General features: G+C 42.0%; 1 protein-coding gene and 1 pseudogene across 1 annotated transcript in view; both read left to right on the top strand.

Annotated features, from left to right (window-relative positions):
- The window catches only part of LOC145402051 (nucleoprotein TPR-like), a gene marked incomplete at its 3' end in the record, with an annotated part of 419,889 nt that overhangs the window by 220,361 nt on the left and 173,138 nt on the right, over positions 1–26,390 (top strand). Inside the window, exons 23-24 of the mRNA XM_080274148.1 lie at positions 11,821–11,987; positions 12,442–12,660. Coding sequence (XP_080130274.1) covers positions 11,821–11,987; positions 12,442–12,660 — 386 coding nt within the window. The remainder of the gene's footprint in view (positions 1–11,820; positions 11,988–12,441; positions 12,661–26,390) is intronic.
- Positions 3,527–3,642, top strand: LOC145402441 (5S ribosomal RNA; annotated as a pseudogene).

The raw sequence follows: 26,390 nt of genomic DNA, 5'->3' as shown, positions 1-26,390 counted from the left end.
GATTGTGGCAGTGTTTTTCAGTCTTTCAGCTATGTAGACATCAAGACACACATGGGAATATCCAATATAATGCTAGCCATTAAGAAGACAATGCATAAACAGTTAAAATCTACAATTACTCTACCTATATGTATAGTACCTCTCCTGATTGTGGCAGTCTTCTTCAGTCTTTCAGCTATGAGACATCAAAACACAGATGGGAATATTCAGTATAATGCTAGATGCCAAGAAAACAATGCATAAGCAACAAAAACCCACAAAGAAAATCAGTGAAGGCGATGGTTTTGAAAAGAATTATAACTCTCATGGGAACTGCAAGTTTTCAGTTTGTTTCTGGGACACCAACAGAGCTGAGAACCAAGCTGTGGTTGTTTCCGCTTGCACAAAGAAACACGTTACCACAGCCAAATATACCCTTGGAAGTAGGTTATATTGGTATAAATTTTATACCATCATCTTTGCTGGTGTTTATACTATAAGGTTTTCGTTTTCATTTTTAAAGGCTCCAACATGCTTGCATGTGTCGGCCTTGGTCACCTAATGGCGGCTCTCCATGCTGCACGATCCATTGTAGCCTCCATGTTCAGTCCCTTAACCCTGAGGTCACACTTGATGACCTCGTCCCATGACTTTCCCGGTCTACCCCTCATAACCCCACCCCCAGTATTAACGCTTCTCACCTTCCTCACCCAATTATTATCCCCCATCCTCTCCAGATGTCCAAACCATCTCAATTTACCTCTCCTCATCACAACACCAATACACTCCAGTCCCATCCTACCTCTCAACTCTTCCATCGTAAACCCAGCCCCTCCAGGCCTTGGACACAGGGACGCACCGCACATCCACCTTATCATTGTCATTTCTGTACGTCTGAGCCGGTGAATATCTTCCTCCTTCACTGCCCAGGTCTCACTACCATACAGCATTACACTCCTAACACATGCTGCATACAAAGGCCCCTTAGCACGTAGGGAAAGTCCTCTCAATGTCAGGAGAGGCAAGAGCTCCCTAAACTTCTTCCAACCACTTCTCACCCTAGCCACAGAGCTAGCTCCAGCCCCACCTCCAGCACACAACATGTCTCCCAAATAACTAAACTCTTCCACACACTCAAGAGATTCACCAGCAAGTTCAATCCTTTCACGTCTGACAATCTCCACCTGCTCACCCCGACACACCGCACACATAAAATCATTATTATCTCGCAATCTACCTCTGATTCCACTACATCTCTTATGCACCCATTTATCACAAACACCACACAAGATGGAATTACTTCGCCCTTGTGGCAAACTGTCTTTGACAGTACTGCCACCAACCCTAAATATCATCACTTTTGTTTTATCTGCATTTACCCTTAAGCCCTTGTGCCCCATACCATCTCTCCACTTCCTAAACCTTTCCTCCGCCTCCCTTTCGTTCTCTGCAATCAACACCAAATCATCAGCATACAACAACTCCCACGGGAGTCCATTTCTAAAGTCAAGTGAAAGGGCTTCAAGTACCATGATAAACAACATGGGACTCAAGACTGACCCCTGATGCACACCAACATTCACGGAAAATTCGTCACTCAAATCTCCATTCATTCTTACCTGGGTGTGAGCACCCACATACATGGCCATAACCACCTTAACCAGCCACTCCTCCAAGTCAAGCTTTCTCATTGCCCACTTCACCACCTCTCTAGGGACTATGTCAAAGGCCTTTTCCAAATCAACAAAAAGAAAATAAAGATCCCTTCTCCTACCAATATATTTTTCCTGAAGCTGTCGAACAATGAATATGGCATCAGTGGTCCCCCTACCTGGCATAAACCCAAACTGCATCTCATCAATATTCACTCTTTCTCTAATCATACCTTCTAAAACTCTCTCCATTACCTTCATTATCTGATCTTAAAGCTTTATACCTCTATAATTTCCTCTTTCTAGGGCATCACCCTTCCCTTTATACAAATTTACAGTTACACTCTTCAGCCAATCATCTGGGACAACACACTCATAAATAATCCTATTTATCAAGTTAGTGACTAACCTCACCCGTGTATCGCCTGAGGCCTTCAACATTTCGGCAGTCAACTCAGACACACCTGCTGCCTTCCCCACCTTCATCCTGCCTGTTGCCTCACTCTCAGTAGCAGCATCAATCAAAGGCCAAGGGCCAGACATTGGATCTGCTGGCTCCAAACCTTCCCTGACCCAATCAAACTCCTCATTCAGCAACTGGTTATAATGCTTTCTCCATGCATCTTTAATATCCTCACTGTTCACCACTACCCTTCCTTCATCATTCTTCACACACTGCTCACCTACGATATCCCGATTATCCCCCTTCACCTGACCTGCCACCCTAAATATCATATTTTTCCTTTCCCCATGATTTAGGTTATCAAGTAAAAGGATTTAGGTTATCAAGTAAAAGTCTCTGTGACTCAGACTTTGCCCTATATACCTCTCTTCTAGCCCTCCTCTTGGCAGCCAAATATTCCTCTTTGCTACCACCCTTCTTCCATTCCCGGAAAAGCCTTCTACGTTGCCCCATGAGGAGAGTAGCAGCCCGGGGCTAGGCAAGTTGGCCCTGACATTTAAGATGAGAGTGACCAGCTTCACTCATCCCTGAGTGGCATTCTATCTATCTATCTATTGCCAGACGCCTCAATCCCGTTTGGGGTGGCCACAAACAAACCACCTCCAAGTCGCCCTGTCCCCCGCCATTTCACTGCCCTGCTCTCAACTCACACCCCCCTCTCTCATATACCTCTCCACCCCATCCCTCCATCTCATCCTCGGCCTCCCCCTCCCTCTTCCCCCCTCCACCTCACTCACATACACTCTCTTCGTCAGTCTTTCACCCTCCATCCTCTCCACATGGCCAAACCACCTCAGTGTGTTCCTCATAACGCTTCCTATCACATCCACACCACAACGCTCCTTTATATCCTCATTCGTCAGCCTGTCTCTCCACGTGACTCCACAGGCTCTTTCCTCCTCCTCCTGCTTGTGGGTGACGTGAGCAATAAACCCCAACCAACCCTTGGATATAAACCTTCACCGGCTCAATCCGACTGGAGCGCAATAATTACCCACTAAAACCACCAGGTGCCAAAATTTGGCTATATGGTTACCACCCAGCATAGTAAATGGTTTCCTGGTGTACAGAAAATAATTTGGCTTGTCACTCAGTGTAGAGTCACCCACAAGCAGGAGGAGGAGGAAAGAATGAAGGAAAGAAGACAGAAGAGGTAGTGTAAAGTCACCCGTAGGCAGAAGGATGAGGAAAGAATGAAGGAAAGAAAGATAGAAGAGGATGGAAGGAAAGAAGGATGGAGGAGAGGGAACAGCAGACACCCGAGAGCAGCACTACATCAAGTGAATGGATGGTGAGTGCCCCCACCTACCACAAATCGTATTACATCTCTGGTAAAATCTGCTTCCAAGAGATTAGGTGTGCTAAGCCGACTCCATACCTTCTTTACCCCTGCACAGTTGTTGACTTTATACACGGTATTTATTCGTCCCTGAATGGAGTACATGCCACGTTGAGTACACCGCTTCCCGTTCGATCAGCGAAGTTAAGCAACGTTGGGTCTGGTTAGTACTTGGATGGGTGACCGCCTGGGAACACCAGATGCTGTTGGCATCCCTACGTCAAGTGGGGTTGGTGGAGGATTAGTGCCTCTCCCTGTAAAACAATTAACTCTAAGCCCTTGGCCACCCTGTCTGGGATACATGGCGTCTGGCAATGAATGAAAAATGAAAAAAATGAATGGAGTACAACTGTCATGTGTGGGGAGGCTCCCCATATACAGCTCTTCTTGATGGGGTGGAGTCAAAGGCATTTCGTCTCATTAACTCTGCTCCTCTTACTGGCTCCCTTCAACCTCTGTCTCTTCACTGCATTGTTGCCTCTTTATCTCTTTTCTATCGCTACTTCAATGATCATTGCTCCTCTGAACTGTCTGCTTGCATCCTTCCACCTCTACGACAGGTGCGTAGCACCCGTCTGGCAATAAACTCTCCTCCTTTTTCTGTCCAACTCTCTAATGCAAGAGTCAACTGTTACTCCCAATCCTTCATTCATGCAACACGTCAATTCTGGAACTGTCTCCCTCTGTCTGTATTTCCTACTTCCTACGATCTCCAGCCTTTCAGACCCAGTGTGTCCAGGCATCTCGAAATGAACAGATCTTGAATTTGGCTCTCTTTTGTATTGTGTGTGTGTTGTGTGTGTGCGTTTTTTTTTTTTTTTTTTTTTTTTAGATGGAACTGTTTTGTGGGCTCGTAGCCTTTGGTTCTTTCTTCCTTGCATTAAAAAAAAAAAAAAAAAAAAATTGTTATGGTGGTGGTGGTGGTGCTTAGTAGTAGTAGTAGCAGTAGTAGTAGTTGTTGTTGTTGTTGTTTTGGTGGTGGTGGTAGGTGGTGGTGGTAGTACTAACCCTCTCGCGCACGGAAAGTTTCAGTAAGTTTTCCAGCTCATGATTTTTTCTGCGAGGCCGCCCGGCCTGGCTACCCGTGTGCGGCAAATAACACATATTCTCACCTTATTATCACCACCCAAACATCATTATACTGCCATGAAACCTATATCATCTTATTCGCCGATGTTTGTTCTAGCTGATAAGCACCACCCAAAAAAAGGAAAACATGAATAAAACAACATTAGGCGGCCGTGAATAAACATTTCGCTACGTCACGTTCACTTCCCAACATCACGTTCACTTCCCAACATCACCATTCGCATGTTTTCCATCATATAGGAAAATGCTATTAGAAATTTTGATAGAGAATTTCATCAGCTTTCTAAAGAGACAAATCCAGTGTTGATATGATTTGTAGTTTTCAAGAAAATAGCTAAAAACTGAAAGCCATTTTTGAAAAAAATCAAGGAGCTCTAAAACCAAAATTTTCTCGCACATGTTATGTTTTTATTACATAATATTATGCAGAATTTCACCAGCTTTCTAATGAGCACCTCTTGGTTTCGATATGCCTCATAGTTTTCGAGTAAATCGCCAAAAACGACTGGGAACTCACATCTATGCGTCACTTTCGTGATGTGCGCACAACATATGCAATATTCCCGCCTACATAACAACGAATTTTTTTCATAGATATTACATTGTTATGTATTGTACATACGTAGAATTTACTGCTCTTTATCATAGTTCTTATAGGAAATCGATACGTCCAATAGTTTTCGAGCAATTGGCCGACAAAGTGAGATTACTATACTGAAACAGTCTGTTCCCCCAACTTTTCCAACAGAAAATGCTCTCAGAGGCTTATATTCTGCAAACAAACAGATGTAGAATTTACTGCTCTTTATCATGGTTCTTACAGGAAATCGATACGTCCAATAGTTTTGCAGTAATTAGACGACAAACGTAGAATACTCTTCCTCACCCCCACATGAGATAAAAAACATTCTTTCTCTGCCTTACCCACGGCTGCATATTTTCACTCGTTACGTTTTATTATTTTCTTTTTTTACTTAAAGTATACACGTAAAATATCATAAGGTTTTTGATAGTGCTGTCAGAAACTCGACATGACCACTAGTCTTTTTGCTAGGTTCTGATAGTGAAGCTGAACTTTCTTCCATGTCATATGTGTGTATGTAAAAAACATTACTTATTTGTGTAAAAAATTTTGAACTATAGAAATAGGTCAATATACAGATCAACAAAATACAGATAACTCACTTCCTCCAGAGGTGTTGAGATGCTGGCAGTAGCTTGAAGATGAGGAGTTATGTAATGTGTGAGCGTTTGTGGGTGAGTGTGAGCGTGTTTGGGTGAGCGTGTGCGTGTGTGGGTGAGTGTGTGTGTGTGGGTGGGTGGGTGGGTGTGGGTGTGGGTGTGGGTGAGTGTGTGTGCCTGTGTATGTGTGTCTGTGGCTGTGGCCTATTTTCTTCTCTCCTTGCGATACATTTGCCTAAAACACATGTGATGCACACAATAGATTTCTCCACAAACATTTGCTGCATGACATACATATGTATATGTGGCTGTGGCATATTTCTTGTCTCTGACAGTTGCACTTTGTTTTAGCTAAGTCAGTCAATGCATGAAATATTTGTCTGTGAACACTCGCTGCGACTCTATTGTATTGGCACACACCACACTCCTTCACGAACACCCGCAGTTTGTTTGACGTATATTTCACACAATTCCATATGCATTTTCACTATCAGAATCACAGTAATTCCATCCCTAAACACCTCTAATTCCTCCTTCCTGACCATAAAAACTGTACGTGATGCCTGCCCCATTCCACACTATGGTTCCATAATTTCACTAAGCCGGCCACAATATCTTTCACACAAAATACAGTTTTGGCATTAGCTTCATTATATATGTATTTGTAATCACGCCATAGAGCCTTTAGGGAGGGCGAGAGGCGAAACCCCGCAACAGTGAACACTCATATCGGCTCTAAGCCTAACGCTTGATAATGAACACAATTCCTTTTCGTGACATATATCTATGTTCCATCAACAATATCACATACAAATATTCTCACAAATATTGCATTATCACACTGAGTCCATAGGGGCTTCGGCTCGGGCAGGAGGGGGAGAATTAGTAGATGTTTAAACGGACAGTAGACACGATGCAACCCCATTGCCTGGCTGCTTGGAAGAGACTGAAGTTTATCACAACATGCTGGGCCCCGTGAGGCAGCTCAGTGTTGCCAATGCCTTACCATTGGAAAGCGCTGTATTCGCTACAATGCATCAAAATTTGACGCGATTTTGCCAGAAACTTAATTTTTGGCTCATTTTTTTTGTGCTTAGAAACGCGGTTCGAGTGACTGATTATCTTTAAAACAATCCACATGAAACGTGAATCACGTGACTGACACTGAGAGGGTTAATAGTAGTAATAGTATAGGCTGAAGTTGTACTGATGCCAGAACTGTATCTGATACCAACACCTCAAGTAAAGGCCATTACCTCTACACAGCTTGAGGAGGAGGAGGAGGAGGAGGAGGAGGAGGTGGTGGTGATGGTGGTGGTGCTGGTGGTGGTGGTGGTAGAAGTACAGGTGGAATACAGGAAGCTGTCACTGCCCAGCTCATTGCTGAAGAGATGGTGTGAGGTGAGAGAAGCAAGTATTGTAGAAGGCTTTGATTTATGCATCGTGATTGCATAAGGATCCATACCTGCTTCACACCCATAACTTTCTGTAGTTTTATTCTTGCTGCAGAATCTAGTTGATTGGTGGTTTGAAGCTTATAAGTATCTGGAGGCTTAATTGGTGAGTGAGTTGGTGTGTGGGTCCTTTCAATAGAGGAGATTTAGTTAGTTTCTCATTCCATCAAGCATTTTTCAGGCTTTCTGGTCCTTACCTCTTTCCATCCTCTGTCTATCTATATATTGCCAGACTCCTTAATCCCATAAGGGGTGGCCACAAACAGATCGCCTCCATGTTGCCCTGTCCCCTGCCATTTCTCTGCTCTGCTACCAGCTTACACCCCTCTCTCATATACCTCTCCACTTTATCCCTCCATCTCATCCTTGGTCTCCCCCTACCTCTCCCCCCATCAACCTCACTCACATACACTCTCCTCATCAGTCTCTCACTCTCCATCCTCTCCATATGACCAAACCACCTCAGTGTGTTTTGCCTAACACTTCCCATCACATCCACACCACAATGCTCCTTCACTTCCTCACTTGTCAGTCTGTCTCTCCATATGACTCCACAGACTCCCCTCAAATAACTCATTTCCACTGCTCTCACTCTTGGCTTCGGCCCCTCCAACAAGGTCCAAGCTTCACTTCCATACATTAAAGTTGGTATCACAATAATGTCATGTAGTAACTTTTTCACTTCCATGCTCACATCCCTGTTTCTTATCACTGCTTTCAAGGAACCCGCAACCTTTCTTCCTTGTTGTACCCTTCAACCACTTCACCCTCTAAACTTCCATCCTGAGTCATCACTTTACTCTTCCCCACATTCACCTTTAGATTCCATTTCTTACACACTCTCCCAAACTCTTCCACCAAGCCTTGCAGCTTCCCTTCGTCTTCACTTAACAACACAGTATCATCTGCAAACAAGAGTACAGGAAGTTTCCAATTACTGCTCTCTCTCATTAGGGCCACTCCAGCATCCACTGCCCTACCTTGTACTGTGTCTCTTTTACAACCCCATCCGTATACAGATTGAACAAGCATGGGGACATGACACATACCTGTTTCAATCCAACCTTCAGATAGAAAAATTCATTCAGTTCACCATCCACACGCAGTGCAGCCTTAGCACCCTCATACATACTCTTCACGGCCTTCAAGAACTTCCCATCTACTCCATATATTCTTAATACCTTCCACACTCCTCTATTCACCCTGTCATATGCTTTCTCCAAATCCATGAATGCCACATACAACTTCTTTCCCTTCTCAAGAAACTTTTCCACCAGAGATCTAAGATTGAATATCTGATCTACACAACCTCTTCCCTTCGTAAAACCTCCCTGTTCTTCTCCAACTGATTTCCTCACCCTATCCTATGGTAGGAAGAGAGGTGTGAATGATGATTGTGAGGATGATGCTAAGGAGACTTGTCTTCCCCTAGAGCATGGCCTGAAGCAGTTTAATTTACATCCAGATTCCCAGTTGCACTGCTACGTGAAGAGGGAGAAGGGAGAAGCAGTCTGTGTATGTGAGTATCAGTGTGCTACTCACTGCACTACCAGCAGGAATGCAGAGAGAGGGATACTGTTAGAACTGGACCTGTGGTTGTATATATTGTTGTTGCTGTTGCTTACGCCTGGTTCATATGGCTGAACAGACCCTGTCAGTCACAGGTAAGCAACAGCATCAGTGGGGTCATTCTACAGGTGCACTACAGTACATATTCATGTATGGATTTGGCACCCCTTGTGGTAGACAGTGTCTCACCAGGGCCAGACCGAGGTGCAGGGAAATATGAGGAAGTTTGACTTCTAGGTGGACACCACAGCTGCTCCACCCATAGTACTCAGCATTACCACATATAGACTTCTCAGGAGCACCGGTTGCATGTGTTGTTGAGATCCCAGTCCGTCTGGCTGAGCAGACAGCCATAGGCAAACAACTACCCCTACAGGACAGTCCCTTGCGGTAGACAATGCCTTGCCACAGCAAGGTGTGAGGAAGGGTGTGGAGGTTTGGTTCCTGGATGGATGCTGCATTTGTGCCTCTACTCCATTAACACTGGGACTATAGTAGGCCCCACATCATCCTATTATTTGGTTATATTGTTACCACACAGCATTGTAAATGTTTTGCTGGGTTACAGGACACCATGAGGCTTGTTACTCAATTTAAAGCCGCCTGGTGAAAATAAGAGTAATGAAAAGTGGCAGAAGTATTGGGAGAAATAGGAAGAGAGGAGGGCAGACAAAGAAAAGAATTATAAATGGTGAAGGAAGAAGTAGGCAGCACTGCATCAAGTGAGTGGATGACTGTCGCCACCACCTTCCACGAATTACAACAATGTAAAAATCTCTATAAGTTAACCACTTCTTGCCAATGACATACTGTATTGCATTTTTCATTTTGTTGATATCTGCAGATAATTTGATTTAAATTAGGAGACTTCCCTTATATTGAAGGGAATATTATAGGCAACATCCTACCACATTTCTAAGGTCTCTTGTAAGTTTAAGAAACTTGTTTGAAAGTATCAAGGATAAAGCACAAAATTCATCACCATATTGAAATGGTTAAATGCCACAGATGTTTTGTTATTCATACTTTGTCATTTACATGATCACATTTCTTTGATTGCCGAGTGTTTGGTAGCTGTATGAATGAAAACTAACATACAGGGTGGTCCAGCAATAGAGCTCTAATAGAAACCTGCATAATGATATGTGTTGCAGGGATGGCTGAGTCTGCTGATGTGTCCATGGGTGTGGTAGTGGGGATAGGATATGAACAAATGATGGAGGGTTGACATTGAAAACACTAACTGAGGTGTTCCTTCAGCACACAAAAAGTTGCTGGACCAAGTGGAGGGGAGCATTATATATGAACCACCCTGTATAGACCCTACAGTCATACATGGTACACAACATAAGCCTAGGACAATTTATTAATATGTCTAATGTTTTTAACCACCAGTCTGATGGATATGGTATTTCTGAACCAAAATATAACTTATGGTGCTTTCACCCTTATGAATTTCAGACTGTCACTATAATTGTCTAAGTATAATAACATAATTCTTAGAGTATTACAGAATAAGTATGCATGTTATCAGACATCAGAAAATAGGAAGAATAAATCAGTAAAGATGTAAGTAATCAATAAAACTGTCATAAGATTCAAGACACTTTTGGTGATTGTTTATTTTCTGCAGAGAAACAGGTATACCTCAGGGAGTGAGAAAGCATGTTAAAGAAGGAGGATGAGTTGGTTGTGTGGTGTGAACTAAAGAAAACCACAACAAAATGCTGACTGGAGTAAGAATAATCACTAATTGTCACACTGGATTTAAGGAGTTGAGTTGCTGTTTATGTTACAAATCTTATTAAGTATCTGAGATTTCTTTATTCTCAACATTTTCAAACAACAGTTGGAAAGTAGTTAGCTGATTTAGGCACTTGGTTTACATATCAGTCCATAACAGACATGAGCTGTATTATGGCAAACCTCAATAGTTATCAGTACAATACTGTATATGTATGTTTCCAGAAACTTTGAGAAATAACTAGTTGGTTTTGGCACTTGGTAGTATGTATGTAGCAAATGTTAGGAAGGAGTTTGGTTACGTATACTGTATGTATGTATGTATGTTTTTTTCCTGCAACTGTTGGGAAGTAATTACAGTAAAACCTTGATTTAACGGCATTCATTCTAACGGCAACCCCAAACTAACGGCACAAATCTCCCGAAGAATATTTATGCAAAATAATTTTTAAAATTTCCCCCAAATGGGTAAAAATTAGAAAGAAATTCAAATGTGGCGGGCGTCGCGTGCATCTTGATCGTCTGTTTGCAGTTTCCCGCCAACTAGGTATGTTTATTCTCACCCACTCTTCCTCCTGCCCAGCCTGATTCAAAAGCATCCCATGCATGTGCTTATTTCACAGGATTTTGTGACTTTTTGAGGCAGTGATGATGCCGAAAGTTCAGGAAAAACAGTCAAGGAAGGTACTGACACTCAGAAAAAAGCTCGAAGTGGTGCAGAGATTGCAGAGAAATGAGTCAAGGAGGGGTATTATGGAATCGTTTGCAATTTCTTCTTCCACCATCTACAATCTCAAGAAACAGGCAGCCTAGATTAAGGATTTTTTTGCTAAGAGTGAGACCAACAAGGGGATAGAAAAGAGGCAAAACCTAAATTAGAAGAACTTGATCGTGCATTATATGAGTGGTTCCAACTTAAGCATTCTGAAGGTGCACCAATCTCTGGCCCACTACTCATTGAACAGGGCAGAATGTTTTACAAGAGGCTAGGTATTACCGACAAGTATGTTTTTTCATCTGGGTGGTTGCACATTCAAGCTTTGCCATGGCATTAAGTCCATTGATGTCAGTGGGGAACAAATGTCTGCTAACCAAGTGTCTGCTGACAAATATAAGGAAACATTTCAAGGCATCGTCAACAAGCCCCAATCTAATGGAATTTCATTTTTTCTGGCATGCTTAGGGCCCCCTAGGGTGCTGTTAAATCAAGGTTTACTGTATCTGGTTTTGGCACTTGGTTGACCATCCATTGCATAGAAACTATCAGCTGTACCATTACCAACCTCAGTATGGTTGGGGTTGTTCTATAAGAGGCAATATAGCATTATTTGATTTTATATTGATTTGCAGAGAAGCAAGTTGGGTTTGAGAAGCGAGAAAGCATGATAAAGAAAGAGAAAGAGCAGCTGGTGGCACGTTGTGAGGAGCTTGAGGAAAAGAACAAATCCATCCTTGACCAGTTCACAGACTTGTCAGAGAAGATGGCTGCCCTCCAGGCCAAGTTTGCTTCAGTTGAGGTAAGATCAAGTTGTATGTTAACACTTTTTACGATATTGGATGCAATTAGGTTAACATCATCCACTCATTCAGTATACAGTAGCATACTTTCATTTGACTCTGTGCTAAATGACTCACCAAATGGTTTCCTGTACCTCAGGAAACCATTGAAAATGCTGAGGGACAGCCATATAACCAACAAATGGAAGTCTGGTTGTACTGTATAGTGAGTTAAGGCCTTCCAACCAGATGTGGGCCATAAGAGTTTACATTCAATGGATGTTTGGGGCTTATTGCTCACATAATGCCTCACAGGGGCAAGCAGCTGGTCACTTACACTTTAAATATCTAAACTGAGTAGCCTAACCCTGAACTCTTGTATTCCTGAAAGAGCAATAAATGATTGGAGGATAGATAGATAGATCGATAGAAGACTTCCAAATTTAAACCCGTGAAACCATTTTTTCCCCACAGGGCAAGTCAGAGAAAGCTGATGCCAGTGAGGACGAGACCCAAACGTCAGAGCAACTGCGGGAGGTGATAAAGATCCTGCGGCGGGAATGTGACACAGCAGCCGGGAAATGTGAAGTGGCACAGGCCGAGAGTGCCAGGGTAGAGGCCCAGCACTCCATGCTGAAAACACAGGTTGAGCAGCTCACCAAGGACTTGGCTGATGAGAGGGCCAAGAACCAGGTGAGGAGTGAGGATATAACCATTGAGGGGTGTATCAGCCTAGCACATGTAGGATGGGTAAGGTGGTGTAGGCTGAAAGTAAGGGAGTTGGAGGTTAGTATGCCATGCCAAAATCCCAGGATAAGTAGCTTGCAAATGACATCATGGGGAGTAATGAACTAAATAAGGTTGATAGAAGTACAAGGAAAGCTGGCTTGGGATGGGGGAAGGTGGCTTACATGAAGAGTGCCAGGATAGAGGCTCAGCACTCCATGCTTTAGTAACAAGATGAGCAACTCACCAAGCATGTGACTGATGAGAGGACCAAGAACCAGATGAGGAATTAGGATTAGACCATTGAGGACTGTGACGGAAGCTTGCTGTGGATGCGTATGGTGGCATAGCCTGAGAGTTGTCAGTTAAAGCTCAGTGTAAGATACTTAAGTCACAGGTTAGACAATTAAGCAAGAACAGGATGAAGAACAAAACACTGGAATGTAAAGTTGGGGGGTCTGTGAGAAACTGTGTTTGGGGTAGGGAAAGTAGCCCAGGCTGAGAGTACCAAGATCAAGGCCCGTCACAGATTGAGATAACGTGGTTACCGGTATGACATGTGAGGGAGTGAATAACCAGTTAGGAGTGAGGGATTATCCAATAAGGTTGCAGGGTGTATGTGGGAAGCCTGTTTTGAATGGAGAAGGTGGTTTAAGCTGAGGATATGAGAGTTGAAGCCCAGTGTGTAATGCATTGATCACATGTTGAGATATCAATGACATGACCAGTGAGATGGTAAAGAACTACAGTAGTATGCAACAAAGTATTAATGAACTTGAGGAATGTACAGACAGCTCCCATAGTGTGCGAGGTCAGAGTGCGCAAATCGCATAATATGTGAGTAACCAAAATTAATAACCAAAAATCCTTGATTGCGCGAGTTTAGCCCACAATACGCAAGGCAGAGGCAAGGAGTGGCCCAGAACTGCTATTTTCCCTGACTATGTCACCCCCCTTCCCACATGAGGTGCCATTAGTGACTTAGATGCTCATGGGGAAGGTGGTCAAGAGGAGTCTGCAGTAAGATTTCACCAATAACGATTTCAACAGTAACGTTTTCGGCAATAATGGTAACAGGGCCGGCCCAATCAGGTGTGGGGCCCAATGCCAGGAGTAGGGGTGGGGCCCCTCTGATTTTGAATGTCAAACCCAAAGCCCCTCAAAATAACCAATTTTATAGTTATGCTTAATGCATGGACTCAGATATTAATGCAAATGATTCGTTATGAATAAGAAATGTAAAACAAAGATTCCTAAACCACCATATCATTGATATATACAATACCTATAAGATACAAGATACAATATAATATGCAAGATACAAGATGCAATATAATATGCAAGATAGATACAATAGATATATACAGCCAATACAATGATAAACAGACAGTGAGCCTGTTCTGGATTATATTCATCTTGTTTGCCTTCATCCTAAAAGATTAAGAGATTCATTGTGCGGTTTGACATCATTCACTGCTCCAGTGAAGTTTTAATTGTTGTTATGTAACTGAACCTTAGAGAATTATCTTGCGGGACTTTATGTCTGCAAAGTCTCTGATTATTTCATTGTAGTCTAGCTGAGATGAGACTTCATTTTCAATTGAAAGTATGGCTAGGCCATTTAGACGATCTTGTGTCATTGTTGACCTCAGATATGCCTTAATAAACTTCAGCTTGGAAAAACTTCTTTCACCTGATGCCACAGTAACAGGAATAGTCAGCAATATCTTCATAATAATCCAAAAATTCGGGAAATCTACATAGCTGTTCCTTTTAGAAAGGAAGCTTAAGATTTCGGAGGGCCCAGAAGCAATCTCCTCTGGAATAACAGACTTTAGAGCATCCATTTCTTGTGCTAACATGTAATCGTCAATATCTGGGGTGCCATTTACGGGGAGACTTTTCTCCAAGTTGGCTGCATGCACTCTCATTTCTGCTTTGGTTTGGTTGTGGAAAGAGAATAAGAAAGCAAACAAAGCATCATGTGACTTCAACAGCTGGAGTCTTTGTTTCATGGATGAAATTGCTCTATCAGGGATGAGATTGAAACACCCAATTCTGAAACTTTCTTGTGGACTTTGAACTGGCTCATCTTGAGCTTCATGTTGAAATGTTCATTTCTTTCTAAGAATTCTGTTATCTTTAAATTCAGGTTCAGTGTCCATATCATTGGCTATCTCCTTTGCATCTGCAAGAGCATTGACAAATCCATCAGTTCTGTATTTTTGCAGCCATGCAATAGTTCTCTCCATGTTTTTGACTGCAACAGAAAGTTCAACTGCCTCATCTTTTAGCTGTTTACTGACCTAATGAATGACCTGAAAGAGGATAGCATACCAAAATACTATGGAAACAGTGAACTTGAAATTTTGAAGCTCACTGCATAGTGACATAGCCTCACTGCGAGCTTTGGGGTCATTTGTTTCCTCAGCAGTATCCACTAAGGCATCGTAAAACTGAACAATTTGGTACCTTACGGCTTTGACACTGTCAATACGACATTCCCATTGGGTTTCACTGAGAGGTTTCACAGTCAAGTCCATAACATGTCTTGTGAAAATTGACCATCTCTGAGTTGAAGCAGAAAACAAGTCATACAGCCTTTGAAGGATACCAAAGAAGGTCATTCCCTCTGGACACGTCTTGGCAATATCCCCCAGTAACAAATTGTAACTGTGGCATGCACAGGGTGAAAAGAAAGCTCTTGGGTTCATTTCCAAAAGACGAGCCTGAACACCAAACTTATTGCCTCTCATGTTAGCACGATTATCATAGCCTTGGCCCCTGATATATTGTAAATTTAAACCCAGTGTCATTAACTTGTCAAGAAGAACATCCAGGAGACTCTTTCCTGTACTTTCCTTCACCTCAATGTGTTCAATAAAATGCTCTTATATTCCAACAGGATCAGTGGAGCCATCAGATACAAATCTAATTGTCAGAGACAACTGCTCTTTATAACTAACATCTGGAGTACAATCAGGTATAACAGCAAAGTATTTTGAGGCCTTTATACAGTCAATAATAATGGTCTTCTGGACTTTGTTACCCATCAGCTGATTCAGCTCATTCTGGATACGCTTGCCAAGGTAATGGTCATGGATCATATCATCCTTGATTCGTCGCAGGTGTTCTTACATGACAGGATCAAACTTGGCAATCAGTTGGACTAGGCCAAGAAAATTACCATTTTTAGGTGCAAAGAGTTTATCAACAGATCCTCAGAAAGCCTTGTTATGTTCTGAGAGAAACTGAACAATAGCAAGGAGGTGCTGAAAAACATTTTGTCACCATAGCTTTTCATCATTGATTTGCTGCTGATGAATTGAATCCAAAGAGCAACCCTTCTTTAGTCTTTGTTCAGCCTCAAACCATTGAACACTTGCCTGCAAGTGACCACTGGACTTTCCATGCTCAACTGAACGCACATTAGCATTCGACCAGTCATGAAACCCATCAGAGGACAGTGCGACATTAACACTGGAAAAAAGCTTACAAAATATCTGGTTTTTTCTAACTGAATACACCAGCCATTTTCTTTGCATCACCTTCCCATTTGATAATTTGTACTGTAGGTAGGAATTTGAAAATTTCCTGCCTGCTGCATCTTTGGGGAATTCATGATTCAAATCTAACTTATGTGGACCCTTTGTGACCAGAAAATCTCACTGAGCTGTGGAAAGAATTTTTGACCAAGAGGCTGGATTCTCATAATTTTCAATAAAGCTAACATCATGGCTGCTGTCTTTCCTCTTGAGTTCTGATGTACACTGCTGAGGCAAGCTAGATGATGATGTAGCTTGTTCAGCAATTTGCACGGAAGGAGCTGCAGGAAGATTGGGCATATCTTGGACCTCCTTGGAACTGACTGACTCACAATCTGACTCTTCGGTCTCAGTGTCATTCTTTTTAATGATAAATTTCTCCATTGCTCCACTGAGACATTTGACTTCATTTTCTTTTGCTGTCTTTATCTTCCTCTTTTCACTGCCACTCAGGTAGATTCTGCCAATGTCACGCTTTCTTTTTGGCATCTTTTTGCAAGGGGGGAGTGCTAAGGTTCTTTAAACAATATTTAGATTTTTGAAAAAGATTTTCTTGACAAGTGTTAAATTAACTGCTGTTCAACTCCTGTTGTTTGCAGAAGATGAAGGGTTTTTCAGCCGGGGAATTTCTTAACCAAACCCACTAACAATTGGTGCACTACAGTCAGAGAAAAGAACTGCTAAACATTGCTGTTATCAAATGGATTCAAAGACTCAGATATCAGCAAAAATACATAAAGGCCTGGGTCCTAAACTCCTAATCTTGGATGTCACAATACCCACAGTCAGCTCATGTAACTGCAAACTGAATACAGGCCTGATGCTTATAATCCCAGTAGTAAGAAAGAGAGAGGTGAAAAGATTAGTAAGAGAGAGTACGAAGAGAGTGGATGAGGAATTTGGGAGGAATTTGAGTGTAAAGTGGAGGGACTGTAAGAAAATGTTGTGGAAAGAGGTGAAAAGAGTAAGACAGGGTGGAAGTGAAGTTAGCAGGGGAGTGAAAGATAAAAATGGTAGATTACTAGTGGAGAAGGGAGAAAAAGTGAGCAGATGGAGAGAACACTTTAAGGAATTGTTGAACATAGAGGATGGAAGTAATGCGAGTATAAGTGGCTGGGGAATGGCTGGGAGAAGGAGGGAGGTGAGAAGACAGGAAGAAATCAGTAGGATAGAAGTTGTGGAAGCAATGAAGAAAGTTAAATCGGGGAAAGCCCCAGGAATTGATGGAGTGTGTGGTGAAATGCTGAAGCATGGGAGAGAGATAGTAGTAGAATGGATGTGGAAGATGTGCAGATTGGCCTGGGAGGAAGGTAGAGTCCCGGAGGATTGGAAGTCAGGTATAATTATTCCCTTGTACAAAGGAAAAGGGGAAAAAGAAGTGTGTGGTAATCATAGGGGCATTTGTCTTCTTAGTATAATAGGAAAAGTGTATGGTAGGATACTTATTGACAGAGTTAGAGAAAGAACAGAGAAATTAGTTGGAGAAGAACAGGGAGGCTTTAGGAAGGGAAGAGGTTGTGTAGATCAGATATTCATTCTTAGATCTTTAGCGGAAAAGTTTCTAGAGAAGGGAAAGAAGTTGTATGTGGCTTTCATGGATTTGGAGAAAGCATATGACAGGGTGGATAGACAAGGATTGTGGAAAGTGTTAAGAATATATGGAGTAGATGGGAAGTTGTTGAATGCTGTGAAGAGTATGTACGATGGTGCGAAGGCTGCAGTGCGTGTGGATGGTGAACTAAGTGAATTTTTCTCTTTGAAAGTTGGTTTGAAACAGGGATGTGTCATGTCTCCATGGTTGTTCAATCTGTACATGGATGGGGTAATAAAAGAGGTACAAGATAGGGTAGTGGATGTTGGAGTGGCCCTGGTGAGGGAGGGCAGTGTTTGGAAACTCCCTGTACTGTTGTTTGCAGATGATACTGTGTTGTTGAGTGAAGACGAATGGGAACTGCAAGGCTTGGTGGATGAGTTTGGGAGAGTGTGCAAGAAACGGAATCTAAAGGTGAATGTCGGGAAGAGTAAAGTGATGGTCTTTGAGAGAGGTGAAGTCAGTGAATGTACAGCGAGGTTGGATGGTGAGGAATTAGAAAATGTGAGTATGTTTAAGTACAGTAAAAGTCCAATTCTTCGGAATCCAATTCCCCGGCAAATTTGACATTTCGGCAGTTTTAAGAAATAGTCCCATTTACGAAAATCTCTGATTGTTGGGCAGATTTTCCAATTTTTTTCGTCCCCTCTACAGCTGGGGACTTTTTCCAGCAGTAGCAGACTCCACTCAACCCCTTCTATTGTACATATATAAATAAGGAACCTACTATAAGTTTAGGTAAGTGCATGAGAACTTGTAGGCCTACTGTACCATTACATTTATATACAGTATGTTCACTAATTTCTTTATTTTTCATATTCATGTATAGTACTGTATTCATTACAGTATTGTACAGTATCAACCAGTATACAGTACTCTCTCCAAACACATTTGTAATGATATGAGTAGCGATGATAATGTTCACCGAAACATTTAAGGTACTGAGTGGGTAGGGTTTTTGATAATTCGGCAATTTTGATATTTCGGCAATTGCCTGGTCCCATAGATGCCGAAAAATAGGACTTCTACTGTACTTGGGTAGTGTGATGAGTAAGGATGGAGGTTTGGAGGGTGAAGTGCTTGAAAGGGTACAGCAGGGAAGAAAGGTTGCTGGTTCTTTGAAAGCAGTGATAAGAAACAGAGAAGTGAGCATGGAAGTGAAAAAGTTACTACATGACAGTATTGTGATACCAACTCTAATGTATGATGTGAAGCTTGGACGTTGTTGGAAGGACACAAGTCAAGAGTGAGAGCGGTGGAAATGAGTTATTTAAGAGGAGCCCGTGGAGTCACATGGAGAGACAGGCTGACGAATGAGGATATAAAGGAGCGTTGTGGTGTTGATGTGGATGTGATAGGAAGCGTTATGAGGAACACACTGAGGTGGTTTGGCCATGTGGAGAGGATGGAGGGTGAAAGACTGACGAAGAGAGTGTATGTGAGTGAGGTGGAGGGGGGAAGAGGGAGGGGGTGGCCGAGGATGAGATGGAGGGATGGGGTGGAGAGGTATATGAGAGAGGGGGGTGTGAGTTGGGAGCAGGGCAGTGAAATGGCTGGGGACAGGGTGACTTGGAGGCGATTTGTTTGTGGCCACCCCAAACGGGATTGAGGCGTCTGGCAATAGATAGGTAGATAGATAGTAATTTATTTAATCATTTAAGCAAATATTTCCAATAGAAATTTACAGACTATATTTGACAGAATCTTTTCATGAGCCCGATCAGGATCTCACAAGAAAACTATGAAACCTAGGCCAACCGCTGAAATCACTTGGCTTAAGGACTCAGGCGGTTAGCACTGTTTAATTCAGGAAAATGCATGCAGCACAAATTTCAGAGATTAGACCTCTGGTAAACAACACTACCAAGACAATCAGTCAAGCCAAGAAAAACCACACACTTCTTGAAAACGTGTTGACGAGATAAACATGAGGAAGAATGTGATAAATTTGCAGGGGTCACACATCTAACCTCGGGTGAAGCCGGGCCCTAAATGAGCACAATGAGAGAGTTGCGTGGCTGGTGTATGCTACATAATGCTCAGTCAGGGACCCACTCAGCTGCAGACATGTCAATAGATACCCAGTTTCTTTAATAGTGTTTGGATTCACTTGAATGACGGTTATTTCACGAATACCAAGTTGTTATACTGCCAATACGTAAATAACAAGATGAGGAATGAAACAGACAAACAAAAAGAGATGAAGGAAATTGCCGAAAATGTGAGCAGTAGTGAGGAGGAGATGGAGGATCCTCCCCACACCACCTCCCCTGCATAACGATTATTTCACGAATGCCAAGTTGTTATACTGCAAATATGTCCATAACAAGATGATGAATGAAACAGACAAAAAAAAAGAGATGAAGGAAATTGCCGAAAATGTGAGGAGGAGATGGAGGGTCCTCCCCTCACCACCGCCTCTGACTCGCCCGCCACCATCCCGTCCTTCACTGCCCCATCTGACACACCAGCCGCCTCCCCCTCCACCTCCACAGTCCCACCTGACTCACCTGCTTCACCTGGCATACCTAAAACTCCCACCATAATGACTGTTACTGCATTCTGAAAGAAATGTAACATTCGACAGGCCGTAAATTTCATTGTCAAAGCCTGGAATAATACAACATTGGCAATCGTTAAACAAGTGTGGTGCGGCGGCGGGGGCACTCAAAGTGTGTTGCTGCGCTTTGGAACCCGTTATTACAATCCATCAGGCCTGTTGTCTGCTGTTAAGGTGACTGCCCATATTTTTGTTATTGTAGCTATATCTGTAGTATATGTCTGAAAAATTTTCCCTTTATTATGTCTCTAAGGGTAAAAAAATGTCAAGGTATGTTGGGGGGGGGGTACTGCCTATATGTAATTTTTCCCATAAGATTATGTATTCACAGTACACGAGGACTAGGACTGCCCATCCACTCGTGCACTGTGGGTGCTTACTGTACCAGTAATTTAACCATCTCAGGCACAGTCACGCGATTCGCGTTCCATGTGGTTTGTTACAAAGAAGAACAGTCACGCAAACCGCGTTCCTAAGCAGAAAAACCGCTGTCAAAAGAAAGGTTTTTGGCCGAGTCATGTCAAATTTTGGTGCGTTCTAGTGTGTGCATCTCTTTTCCGAGGTAAGCATTTGGCAACACTGTGACTGCTCTGATGAGACAATGCGTAGCAGAAATATCTCAGTATCTTATGACCAGCCGGGCAGAAGAGTAGCGCAGCTTTTTTTTTTTTTTGTTTTTTTTGACCGACTCTGGGCATAGGCTTCACAGTCTGCTTTCAAGGCCCAGTAGTCCTCCTACGTACCGCACACCTCTACATGTCACCACTTCAGCGCTAACACCCACCTTCCATACTGAATACATGCTAGGGCTGTCTCATACAGGACTGGTGTATTGGTATTAGCGGGGGTATTTTTACGACATGTCGGCGGGTCTTCTGGTAGATCAGTAAAGTCAGATTTTATGAAATTCAAATCCTTAAACTGTTCTCTGCACCAGCGGGATTTGAACCCGGGTCCGTTATGACTGCAGGCCAACTCTCTACCGATTGAGCCACCGCCTTCTGTCGGTGTCCCTTTAAACCGGCCATTTTCCCCATCCCACCTGAGGCAGAAGCCATTATTGAAATACAGTATTGTGATTGTACAATGTTTTTGACTATAATGTGAAGTGATTGTGTTTATGGAACATAGATATATGGTCTGTAGATCATTGGGGCCTGTTATCAGCTGTTAAGCCTACAGGCAGGAGTGTGGTTTGTTATAACGGGGTTTCCACTCTGCTTCACCCTGCCTATAGATGATGTATTTTACCTTTATACAGTGAAGCCAGTACTTACATTTGTGAAACATATAGTGCCTGGATTGGTGAAATAACTGACCTACCATAGCAGTCATTATGCACGCCAAAGAGATATGCAACAGTCGCTAAGGAAACAGGTGGGCACGTAAACCATAGAGTCAGGAATAAATAGAGGAGTTTGGGATGGAATCATGTGATAGTTTTTTATATTGCATTTGGTTTAGTGTGAAATATACATATAAAATAGTGCAGCGAGTGTTCACAGAGAAATATTTCATGCACTGACTGACTTAGCTAAAACATAGCGCAACTGTCAGAGACAAGAAATATGCCACAGCCACATATACCTACGTATGTCGTGCAGCAAATGTACTGCATCTGGAGAAATCTATTGTGTGCATCGCATGTGTTTTAGGCAAATGTATCGCAAGGAGAGAAGAAAATATGCCACAGCCACAGACACACAAACACAGACACAGACACAGACACACACACGAATGAACAGCCAGAGAGAGCAGATGTCCCAGCCATCGCTGCTAACCTTAAGTAGTTTCAGGAATTTTGTCTGTCCTGTCTCCTAAGGTCTTGTCTTAAATTTAAAATAATGAAAGTTAATAGACTACGAAAAATGTAAAGATTTATTGGCTACAATATACATGAATGTTTGTAGTTTTTTTCGGTAACAGCTGTTTTGGTACTTAACCAACATTAAACATGGCCGAAAATGTAAACAACGAGGGACTCGAATTTCAAGGATTTGATACAAATACCAATGTCATGGACCTGGTTAAAACATTAATTATGAGGATTAGTGAACTTGAAAAGAAAGTAGAGAATCTAGTGATAAAGGATGTGTCTGAAAATATGGATACTACCATACAGAGTCTAATCCAATCCAATGAAACAGCGAATGAAAAGATTAGGAATTTGAAGCGTGAAAATGTTGAATTGAGGAGGAAACTAGAGGAGAGTACTAATAAAACGGAGAAGGTGAGTAATGTATTAGAAGAGCATAAGGGAAAGTGGGCACATGTAGAAGAAGAACAGAAAGAAGTGGTCAGCTTAAGAGAGATCATCCAGGAAGAAAGGGAAATGAACAAGAAAAAAATGGAAGAAAATGTAGTGAAAATACTGAAGAAAAAAGAGAAAATAGTGAGAGAAACTGTAGAAAGGAACAGATGTGTGGTAGTATTTGGAAACAGGGAAGAGGAAGAAAAGGTTAGGTTCGTAAGACTCGAGAGAGACACGAACCTGGTGAGAGGAATATTAGGCAAGATTGACCCCGAAGGAGACAAGTGGGTAAAAGAAATTGAGGAAGTAAGGAGGATAGGGCCTTATAAGGAAGGGGAAACAAGACCAATGAGAGTCAAGTTTACATCAGAAAGTGTAATAAATGAGATACTTAAAATGACTTGGAAATTTAGCAAAGAGGCAGGGATGGAAAATATTATAATAAGAAAAGATCTGAATGAAGAAGAAAGAGAAGTTTTAAAATCATTAAAGGAAGAAGTAAAGGGAAAAAATGATAAGAGGACAGAGGAAAAATGTAATCTTTTTTCTTGGAGAGTATTGGATGTGAAAGTAAGGAAATGGTATTTAAGGAAATAGAAGTGAAGGAAACTAAGGGGGATGGCTGTGAAAGGTCAGAAGTTGAGGAAGTGGTACGGATAGAATGTAGGAGAGAAGAGGGTATTAAAAACGTCAAAAATAATTTGAAGGTGATATATACTAATGTTGATGGTTTCATATCGACAAGGATCGAAATTAACGATTTCTTAAGTGAACATGAACCTGATGTCATGTGCTTTGTAGAGACCAAACTAAGACAAGATATTGATGTTCATTTGGGAGATGGTAAATACAAACTGTGGAGAAAAGACAGGAAAGAAAAAAAGGGAGGAGGAGTGATGATAGCAGTGAAGAACAACATAAATGTAGATACAGTACTGTGGAAATGGGAGAAGGCTGGGCTGAAGTGATATACATGAAATTAGAAACTGGAGAGAATGTTAAGAGAGATATGGCGGTAGTGTATGTTCCCCTAAAGACGAGAGCAAGGAAGGATGACGAATACCATGAGATGTTGTCAGATATGGCTAGCTACTTGCAAAAAATAATTGAGAAAAGCAATAATATAATTTTAGTGGGTGACATTAACTGTAAAGAGGTGAACTGGGAGGAATGGTACTCGGGAGGCAGCGAGGATTCGTAGGGCACTATGTTATTAAATATCATTCATTCATTCATTGCCAGACGCCATTTATCCCAAACGGGGTGGCCAACGGCTTAGAGTTAATTGTTTTACAGGGAGGGGCACTAATCCTCCACAAACCCCACTTGACATGCAGGGAGAACGTTATGCCAACAGCATTTGATGTTCCCGGGCGGTCACCCATCCAAGTACTAACCAGACCCAACGTTGCTATAATAATGAATAATGTGATGACGCAATGGGTCAAAGAAGAGACACGGTTTTGAGGTGAGGACACACCAGGAAGGTTAGATTTACTGTTCACCAAAGAACCCGATGTAATAGAATCATTGAAATATCCCTGTCCTTTAGGAAAAAGTGATCATGTGGTCATTGAGTTCCAGATGTTAATAGGGAACTTCGAGCCAAGAGACGAGCTTCATAGACAGGGAAGATACAACTTTGGGAAAGCAGATTTTACAGGATTGAGAAACATTTTTGAAAATGCGGATTGGAGAAAATTCAGAGAAACAAGAGAGATACAGAAGAAGTGGGATATCTTTCTAGACCTCTATAATTTGGGAGTGGAAAAATTTGTACCAAGAGTAAGAGGGAAAGAAAACGGGAAAAAGAAGTGGTTTAATAGAAGGTGTATGATAGCAGAAAAAGAGAGAGATAAGGTGTGGAACAATTGGAGAAAGAGAGGTAACAACAGAACAAAGGAAAAATATAAAAGAACAAGAAATGAATACACAAGAATACGTAGAGAAGAAGAAAGGAATTTTGAAAAAGGTAAAATAGACAAATGCAAGGATGAACCCAGACTGTTTTATAGATTTGTTAATGGCAAACTGAAACAAAAGGAAGGAATCACCAAACTGAAAGTAGAAGGAGAGGTCTTTAAGGATGCGGCAATGCAAGCAGAAATAATGAACAAATGTTTCCAGTCAGTTTTCACTAAAGAAAAGGAGCAGTCAGTTTTCACTAAAGAAAAGGAGCTTGTGGAAGGGGAGGGAGTGATTAGAAATGTTCCGGTGATAAAAGATATAAAAGTGGAGGTACAGGAAGTGTATAAATTACTTGAAACTCAAGATGTTAGGAAAGCCCCAGGACCTGATGGAATTTCTAATTGGGTACTGAAGGAATGCAGAGAACAACTGGCGGATAAAATTCACAGTTTAATCGTATGCTCACTGGAAGAGGGGAAAGTGCCACATGAATGGAAGAGGGCAAATGTGGTACCAATTTACAAGGGAGGAAACAGGGAAGAACCCCTGAATTATAGACCAGTGTCTCTAACCAGCATGGTCGCAAAATTGTGTGAGAGAATCCTGAAAGGCAGATGGATAAAATATCTGGAAGAGATGAATATTTTGGCTGAATGTCAGTTTGGATTCAGAAGTGGAAGGTCATGTGTTTCTAACTTGTTGAGCTTTTACTCAAGAGCGATTGACTTGGTACAGGTGAGAGATGGTTGGGTGGATTGTGTGTACTTAGACTTAGAGAAGGCCTTTGACAAGGTACCTCATAAAAGACTAATGTGGAAACTGGAATATATAGGAGGACTGAAGGGGAAACTAATGGAATGGATGAGAGACTTTTTGAGAGACAGACAAATGAGGACAGTAATAAAGGATAGGATGTCTGGATGGAGGGAAGTAACAAGTGGAGTCCCTCAAGGCTGAGTGTTGGCGCCAGTAATGTTCCTGATTTACGTAAATGATATGGAAGATGGAGTGAACAGTTATGCAAGTCTGTTTGCTGATGATGTAAAGATCTTGAGGAAGGTAGAGGTTGAGGAGGATTGTAAAATACTGCAGGAGGATTTGGATAGGATACACAATTGGAGTCGGACGTGGGAAATGAAATTTAATGTAAAGAAATGTAAAATATTGGAAATGGGTAAAAGTACCAGGAGGCCATCATTGAATTATGTATTGGGTAATGAATTGATCACAAAAAGGAGAGAAGAGAAAGATTTGGGAGTGCTGGTCCAAGATAGTTTGTCACCAGAAAAGCACATTAACAAGATAGTTGGAGAGACTTATAAACTCTTGACTAACATAAGAGTAACATTTCATTATATGGATGAGGAGATGATGAAAAAATTGATAGTGGCAATGATCCGCCCCAGGTTAGAATATGCAGCGGTAGTGTGGTCCTCACACAAAAAGAAAGATATAAACAAGATTGAGAGAATACAAAGAACAGCAACCAAGATGGTCCCCAGTCTGACAGACCTGTCATACAGAGAGGCGGGAAAAACTGGATTTGCCTTCCTTAGAGGAGAGGAGAAAAAGGGGAGACATGATTGCAGTGTTCAGGACCATGGTGGGAGTAGATAAAATTGACAAAGAAGATCTGTTTTTATGGGATAAGAGAGCAACAAGAGGACACGGAATGAAATTGAAAAGTCAAGCTGCTTGAAGGATATCAAGAAATATAGCTTTCCTTACGGATGTATAGACTTATGGAATAGCCTGGACAAAGAGATCATCCAGTCTAAAAACTTAAACGAGTTTAAAACTAAATTCGACTTACTGAGAAACAGCGACGGAAACCCATGAGCA

This window comes from Coenobita brevimanus, chromosome 57, assembly GCF_032717465.1.
Source record: "Coenobita brevimanus isolate Jiangsu-jjx chromosome 57, ASM3271746v2, whole genome shotgun sequence".
Taxonomy (NCBI): Eukaryota; Metazoa; Arthropoda; class Malacostraca; order Decapoda; family Coenobitidae; genus Coenobita; species Coenobita brevimanus.
The sequence above is the reverse complement of the archived record's forward strand: the minus strand, read 5'-3'. Positions and strand labels throughout refer to the sequence as shown.